This window comes from Rhinichthys klamathensis, unplaced genomic scaffold, assembly GCF_029890125.1.
Source record: "Rhinichthys klamathensis goyatoka isolate OS25496 unplaced genomic scaffold, OSU_Roscu_1.1 h1tg000109l_1, whole genome shotgun sequence".
Classification (NCBI taxonomy): domain Eukaryota; kingdom Metazoa; phylum Chordata; class Actinopteri; order Cypriniformes; family Leuciscidae; genus Rhinichthys; species Rhinichthys klamathensis.
The window spans coordinates 467,547-476,158 of record NW_026606647.1 but is presented as its reverse complement, the minus strand read 5'-3'; the positions used below and the strand labels follow the sequence as shown (position 1 = coordinate 476,158).

Sequence of the window (8,612 nt, the reverse complement as noted above, 5' to 3'; positions counted from 1 at the left end):
ATTTATGCATTGTAAGGTCATTGTTTTGTAATTTTTTTCTTTTAATTGACTACACTATAGGGTAAATGATTACTGAAAATCTTGCATGAAGTGCTGTTTTTGTTTTTAAGGCTTATGAAGACAAAAGCAAGAGAAATATACATTCATTGAATACCAAACCAATGGTGTCATGTTTTCCACACATATATGGTATCTAGGCTCTCAAACATAATATCTTTCTCTTCATAACAGTCTTGTTGTTAATAAATGCATTGTTTATTATAAACTTGCATGCATTACATCAAACACATTAGGTAGACTTTATTAGCTTTAATACATGATTTCATGATTAACCGAAATGTCCCTTTATCTAATATGAAATGGTCGTAAAGAACCCCCTTTAACACAACTATAGAAAGATCTTCACATATCAAGTCAGCCTTCCTCTATTCACGGCCATTTACAAAAATGGCATTAACAGTAATGAAAAGCAATTGTTTTAAATGTAAAACACTTAAATGCCCATGATGTACATGATGTTTTCTGTATACAAAATAAAAAAGAAATAGAAGCTGTCATAGAATAGTACACAAGTAGAAATTGTTAAAGCTAAGAGGATTCCCCATATGTAAACATTGGTGTCAGATCATCTGTGAGGTGACCTCATTGAAGTGAACCAGTGCTGAGCTCATCGCACCACTTCTCATACGCTCGGAACAGAGTGTCTTCATTAGTGTCGTTGAAGATTTCTAAGAGAGGAATGAGGGTAAGAATATTTATTATTTTTAATTTTTTTACTTCATCAGAATGATACGAAACTTGGAAAAGGTTTTGGCACTTGCTTTGTGAACACACAAAAAATCATGGACATGATTCGAAAAGGTTAAATGGTAAAAATAGTCACACTTGTATTGTTCGCGGTCAAAAATTACTGCATTGGAAATGAATAAGAGACGAATTTCATCTTTTGGAAACGTTTGGACAAAAAAGTTCTTACTAAAAGCTCATTTTTTGAGATATCAAAATCAAATTTGGAACACAACTTGTTTAGATTTATGGCTTTTATTTTCTCACAGTTTTAGAGTAAAACGTGTTTTGTAAAATATACATTTAATATAAAAATTGAAAATAGCAATAAATGTAACATTTTATAACTTTTTTCACTTTAGCAATAATCTGCCAGGTGTTGTCTTTAAAAAGAGACCAAACTTAAGTCTGTTCTCCAAAGCATTCAAGATTTATGACTTTAATTCCGGTCATTTTTGACAGACATGCGAACAGTACCAGAGGATTAATCACTTTACACAATATCTTAAAAATTCCCCTTAGGTGCTTTATCTTTTCTTTTTAATAAGCTCAAGTCATATCCCTACCTGACATACAAGTTTCAGGTAGCGTAGGGATACATGTAAAAACTTCATAATTTTCCCATATTTAATTTACAAAATAATTGTATAGTAATTTATTCATTCAGTGAATTATTCAAACTCAAAATTAGTTTGTTAAAATACATGAAATTGCTTCAGTCTGTTTTCGACTAACACTAGTTGTATTGTATTACCTGCTCTTCCGAGGCCTGTTGGTAAAGGCATTCTCACGAGTCCTCCAGAATGCTGTAGTCTGTCACTTAGAGATTTCTGCACCAAAGCAAAAGTGCAGTCTTGATGCCAAACCGGCAGCTCCATTCCCATCATGCAGCAGACGATCCTGAACTTCTCGTCCTCTGTGAGCAACCCCATCTCGCGTGCCACATACACCATGTACGCCATGTCAATATTCACTGCTTCACCATGGAGTAGAGCTGGTAGGACTTTCTAAAACATGGAAAAAGGGATGATTAAGTATTTCACATGCATTTAGCATGTGTAAAACCAAAGCCTGAAACACCCCTTAGGAAAAAGAAGTTTATTCAAGTGTGCTTTAGTATACTCTTTTAAATTAAAAATAAAAACGTATACTTTCAGTCCACCTTTTATGTACTTCTCAGAAATATACTTAGCCTAAGTATACTTGACTCATACTGACAGACAAATCTAAATATATTTGGCCTATACTTGTACTCAATCTTTTGACCGAGATATACTTAAAAGTATAATTTAGTATTCTAAGAATACTTGGCTTGTAGTTGTGTTTAGTCTTTTGATTGAGTATAGCCTATTAAATACTTTTTACTTAAATACCACATACTTTTACATCCTGTCATATAAACTTAAACTCTTTGAAAATATTGATTTATAAAATATAAAACACATATGTTTTGATGGACTCAACCTACTCCATCTATGTTTTGATCATCGTTCTGAACCGATCCGGACGAAGTCTTCGGTAAAATGCGATTTTCTCAGCTTTTTATTTAAAATATTGCTTCTTCTTTTTCTTTTTTCTTTTTTTACGAAACTTACCCATATTTAAGTGTTGATTAAAAAGGATGCATGAAGCTAGAATACAAAGTTTTTAAATGGAAAGGGTTAAAAGTACAGTCAAAGGTAACGTTATATATAAATAGTATACATACAAAAAATGAATACCTAAATATACTTAAAGTGCAAAAATAATACATTAATAAATAGTAAACTGTAAGTGTGATGGTATGTTATGTTAACTAAAGGAAATCTGCACTATAAAACAACTAAACTAGTAGTTTACTGAGAGTATACTTCAAAGTGTACTTGCATAAACTAAAAAATGTGCTACAAGTATTTTACTAGTAAACTATCAGTATATCTACAAGTTCACTTGTAATATAGTTGCTGTACAAATTAAAAACTTAGTGTTAAACTTTTTGTGTACTCAAAGTAAAGTACTTAAAAGTAAACTTTTATGGACTAAAAAGTGGGCCAACTTAGTCCCAAGTAGTATTGACAAACTACACATACAAGTTATACTTCTAGTACATTGATATTAGAATACATAAAGTACACTTAAAAATATACTTCATAAAATGAACATGAGGTATACTTATTTTTTGTAAGGAACAGTCTCAGGTACTTTAATGTGGAGAAACTGCATCCAAATATGAGAACAGTTTTCAGACTCTCTACATTCCTAAAAAAAAATTGATCTCACCCAAGAAAAGAATATTGAACGCCTTAAGGCGAAACGGATTAATCATGAGGGAAAGCCTTTATAACCCCACCCAACCCTTTGAAAATAGTAGAATGTGCAGTCGAAGAAGTAAAGATACCATCTCTAGTTCGGGGCTGATCAGGTGACCGAAGTCGACCAGTCTGTCAAGATCATCCTCCCACAGGTTTGGAGCTAATTCTTCCAACATGGTTTCTATAGCGACACGGGTGGAAACAGAAGCAGGGTCAATGCAGTCGTCTTCTAAGACCTTAGCGGACTGGAACTTGGAGTCTAACAGGAACTGTCCCTGCGTTTCCAGAAGTTCAAACAGCCCTCTGTGCTTCATGAGAGCCATCTACAACAATATAAATATAAGTTAATTCAAATCTGTTTGACAAATACAGATGCTAGGACATATTTCTCAATACTTAGATTGGTGACTTTTCTTAAAACTCTTCAGCTTGGCAGAGCAGTTCATATCACATTCAAAATGCATTACAAGTACCAAAACACATCTCTCAGATCAAGTCGTTTTCCCATAACACTAAGGTTGTCACCCAACAAACACACTTTCTCACTCATAAAAACAATGACCCAAAAACACGAACAACAGGTAGAAGTATACCAATAATAATAATTACAGTATGTGCACTTACGTGTACTTGCCTAAGAAAAGGTTCTGGGTAATTTAAGGGAATATAATACATGGGTTAGGTTAAGGGGTAGGTTCAGGGTTATTACCTATTACCCAGTAATTGTAATAACTATAATAGGTACATAGTATGTACATTGGGAACATGACAGTGCTAAAATAAAGTGCTACCAAAATTGCTGTCTTGTTCAGTTTTGTATTCTGTTAGGTTTTGAACTATTATGTTCAATAGTTTGGGCCTGAGTTTTGGTGAGGGTTGTGAGAAAACGTGTTGATAGAAATAGTAATTGAATGCATTTTGTGAGAAAGCAAGGAGCGTTTAAAAAGGTGGCCTTAGTATTGAGAAACTGGTCCTAGCGATTGTAAAAACTGTAATAATAAATATAGTAAAAAAACAACAAAACTTTTATTGTACCTTCAGCATTTCTGCAAGACCATTAGATATGTGCCTGCGAGGAATTGTCTGTATAAACGACCGGTCCAAGAATGCAGCGACAGGTGCGATGTAGGTGCCTAGCTTATTCTTGCAGTTTGCAAAATTCACGCCCGTCTTTGCTCCGACACTAGCATCGATGTAGGACAGAAGGGTGGTGGGAACACGAATGTATGGAGTGCGCCTTCTGTAGAGGGACGCTGCGAGACCCACGATATCCAGGCAGACCCCACCGCCGATGGCAATGATGGGCTCCGTGCGCCGGTCGATACCAAACTGGTGAACTTCCTCCAGGATCTTCAGAGCCATTTCCATGGACTTGTTCTCCTCCGTTGTGGGCAGGGGCAGGATCCGGTACAGGACGTGTCTGGCCTCGAGGTAGTCGGTGACCTGAGAACCATAGAGATTGTACACTACCTCATCCATGACTATGAAGCGTTTTAAGGGCTTGGTGCTGGACCGTACGGCCTCAAGCTGCTCAGTGTCTCTGATGTGGCCCAAAAGCAGAGTGTCATTGCTGGGGTCAAGAAGGTTTTTGGTCTGAGTAACTGTATATGTGAAGGTGATGGGGGTGACCACTGTCCAGGTGGTGCCACTAGAGGAGGTGCTTTCGTAACTGCAACATATAAAGCTCATAACTCATTTTGTAGCTTGTTTTTGATTTTTTTTTAAAGATGTCAAATTGAATATATTGCAAAAAAGTGGTGCTACCATACTGCATTATTTCTGTTCTCAAACTAATAAAAAAATATACAGTAATTACTGCTGTAAAAATACTTGTAAAAAAATAATTTAACCCTTCTATTGTTTTCAGGTCAAGAATATACTACATCCGTTTAGTTAAAGTATTATATCCTGGTTTGACTACAATAGTCAAGAATATCTAAACTAGTCCTGTCAAATCGATTAATCGCGATTAATCACATCCGACATACAAGTTTGTGCTTATATATGTGTGTGTGTGCATTGTACACACACACACAGTCGCGCGCACACACATATACATGTTTACTATTTATATATAAATAATATATTAATATATATACACACATATATTATATAAACAAACTTGTGTTTGATGCGATTAATCAATTTGACAGCACTAATCTAAAAGTAATAACTAATTTTACATTTTAATTTGTCAAATGTTACCCATATTCGCGTAACCAGTTATGGCCTTTCACCCTTGCCCTTTCAGCATGTTGTTATCTTTCAAATATTTAGGTGTAAAAGACCCCTTGGATGTAGTTTTCTCCTAAACACAGTGTAACAACATAAACCAATACAGCACTTTTCTGTAATACTGACACAACCTGCTTTACATAAGTAGTGGATATGCAAATGCAGCCTGCATTTGACTCCTCCTGTTTTAATGGAGACATAGTGTGAAGTAAAGAGAAATATGTATGAACTAAAATTGTAGCTCTATTCCTATGTCCATTTACTAATAGCATAACAAAGCAGGTGTTGTTATAAAAATACTGTACATTAAATGCTATGAATTGCCAAAAGTAATCACAATTAACCAGGAAAATAGGTCTTTAACATACATTTTTACTCAACTCCTTACTTTGTTGTAAATATATAACATTTTTACATAATCATAATGCAATTTAAAATCAGATTAAAAAAAACATCCTTACCTGCACTATTCTTACAAACACTACCTGCTGTAGCCTACCCTAAAAAAAGAATTAATGTATCTTTGAATGTTTTCTAAGCGAGTCAAAAAAACCTGAACACAGGTGGGTGCAGTTTCTCAGGACAGTAGGAGTTATTTGGACGTGATGAAATATTTAAGTTGATTCGACCTTTGACTTGAATAAAACTAGTTCATTGAAAAGTTACACCTAAAGCACACCTGACAACATTTTTATAAATAAAATAGTAGCCTATAAGTGTTTCTGTAAATGTTCAGAATACTTATTGATTTATACGCACATTTTAGCAGCTGAAACTCGTCCTTTCATTCCTTGCTTCACATTGTGCCCTGCTTTGCGTTTCCACGTCCCCTTCACCTGCACCAGGCTGAATACGGTTTCCTTCTGTTTGTTGAGGTTTTCCATCGTCAAAGTCTCCAAGGATGGGTGCCAAGGAACAGCTGACTGCCGAATTTCAGGTGTATTAACTGTTAAAGGTTCATCAGGTCTCTCCATATTTGAAGAGTCGATATATAATGTCATGGGGTGCAACAGCAGGAACCAGGGAGGAGCTTGCGAGGAAAACTTATGAAAGATGATCTCTCTCCAAAACCGTGATGTCTCACAGACTTTGAACTTACACAACTCACGTTCGCTACGATCAGTTACATGACGATGACCACACGTGCACCAAACGCCTCGAGTCGAAACGTGTGGATTATGAAATGTGTCGAAACGTTATGAGAGCTAAACGGAAAGTTATGTAAATTATAAAAGTCATTTTCATGCTACATTAATTTATAGTTGATCAAGAAAGAATGTCTCACAAAAAAATACAAAATAAATAAATGGGAATTAGGCTATGCCTCTTTTTTTTTCTAATGATAAAAAAAACAACAAAAAAAAGTCATTAGGCACCAAAGTGTGTATATTTATGGATTCCGAGGACTATGTCAATATCAGTGTTTAGAGAATGCGATAACTTTTATTTGATGATACACCCGAAGATGATGCACTATGATTTGTTTCCGTAATTGAGTAGGCTAATATGGAGAACGATCATAAGGTCACGCATCCTCTTTTTTTATCCAAATTATTTGACAGTTTTCCGGCGCACACAAACAAATAAGAAAATTATGAATGATCTTAAATTAAACTCAAACAACGAATAACATAAGGAAGACCAGGAAAAGACCAATATGAAGTCAAGCAGGTTTAACAGGTTTGACTCTGTTTGATAAGCAACCACGTGCACACTTAAGCAAAGTTAGTGCAGACCTCAGTCTTGACCTTTGCATTCCAAAATATCAAGTAACCCATGCACTTTGGAATTACTGTAACCAATTTTCGTGTTTGCTCTTGAAGGGGGTAGATAGTGCGTATGCTATAGCCTACTAACTTTTGTAATGCTATTAGCAAATTCCATTAAGATCCTATAGAGTTTTATTTAGACTGTAAAAAAAAATGATATGATCAACAAGTCATGACAACATATATTTGTACATGACTTTAACTTCATCAAAAAACGTTAAGCAGTTTTCTACTTTTTGTAAAAGTTATATAAGATTCAATGCATTTTTTCAATTTAATATAATTGAAGTTGAAATGACTTACACAGTCCAGTTGATTGTACTTAAAATTTTTAGGCAGCAACTTCTTTAGAAATTAAAAAATATATATAAGTTGACCCGACCGTGACTTGAACTTTGCTCTCCAATGTCAAGTTATCCAACATTTGGAACTTTGGAATTGCTTTCATGCTACTTCATGTGTTTTTTTTTTTGTTTTGTTTTTTGTTTATGGGGGGTAGCTAGGGTAATTTTTAAATAATATTTTAGACTCAAGAAAAAAAAAGTCAATATATATATATCCACATTAATCACATTTTAGCCCTGAAACAGAAAACATGCACCACATAATAATCTTTAGTCTCTAAGAGGCAATGGCATGATAAATAAATTTTCACCTGATAGCCTACTAATATCATTATCAGTTGAGTCTGTTTTGAGTATGTGGGTCACATGACTTAGTTTAATTTTCTGTGGTTGTTTTGTTAGTCTGACTCTGACCTAAAACCAATATGTCCAATAGGTCATTCTGACTTTGTTATATGTTATAACTTGACCAATTATTAATTTTATTCAGTGTTCCTACTTGGTTTTGGGGGGGGTGGGGTTATTTCCCCTCAATAGAAATCAATAGAAATCAATTATTTTAGTAGTATTCAAGCAGGGGTAGAAATTGCGAGAGATTGTTATGGGCCCTCCAATCGTTATGGGCCCCATGTTTACAGTTCTCACTTTTTTGGGCCCCCTGTACAAAGTCCCCCTTCTCAATCTATGTAATAGTTTTTAAAAAAAACTGCAAAAGTTAATATTATTCACATGTAGAACTGATATTATTAGGCTATAGTTGGCTACATCTTTGCATTTTTAACTAGATATTTTCTTGCAAAGTTGTTCTTCACACATGCAGCTCATTTTATGGTAGAACCATAAACGGCCCTGCCCTACATCCTGCAGAATTTTGCTCCAACCCTGATCAAACATGCCAGAAAACCTGTGAATATCCTGAAGGATGAACAGATTTTTTTTAAGTGCTCAAACGGGTGGGTTTGTGGGGCGTGAAATGCGATTCACAGGGGTCAGACAGCAGCAGCCTCACCGAACCGTGCTCAGAAGCGCATACATTTACGTACTCTGTACACAAACGCACACGGGAGAGAGAGAGAGAGAGAGAGAGAGAGAGAGAGAGAGAGAGAGAGAGAGAGAGAGAGAGAGAGAGAGAGAGAGAGAGAGAGAGAGAGAGCGCGCGCGAGCTGGTCACGGACGGAAACTGAGCC

At 35.4% G+C, this 8,612-nt stretch overlaps 1 protein-coding gene across 1 annotated transcript; it reads right to left on the bottom strand.

Moving 5' to 3' along the window:
• Positions 1–233: 233 nt before the first annotated feature.
• On the bottom strand, positions 234–6,405 carry eevs (2-epi-5-epi-valiolone synthase). Its single transcript, XM_056253706.1, has 5 exons — positions 6,072–6,405; positions 4,113–4,746; positions 3,164–3,400; positions 1,541–1,793; positions 234–728 (listed from the first exon to the last, which is right to left on the bottom strand). Exons 1-5 carry the CDS (start codon positions 6,311–6,313, stop codon positions 643–645), a joined length of 1,452 nt encoding a protein of 483 aa, XP_056109681.1. The 5' UTR covers positions 6,314–6,405; the 3' UTR covers positions 234–642.
• Between the last annotated feature and the right edge of the window lie 2,207 nt (positions 6,406–8,612).

Coding starts and splice junctions, on each gene's coding strand:
- eevs (XM_056253706.1), bottom strand. CDS start 6,313: ATGACATTATATATCGACTCTTCAAATATGGAGAGACCTGATGAACCT. Junction 4,747..6,071: donor CGAGTTTCAGCTGCTAAAAT/GTGCGTATAAAT, acceptor TATATGTTGCAG/TTACGAAAGCACCTCCTCTA. Junction 1,794..3,163: donor TCAGCCCCGAACTAGAGATG/GTATCTTTACTT, acceptor TCCATGTTTTAG/AAAGTCCTACCAGCTCTACT.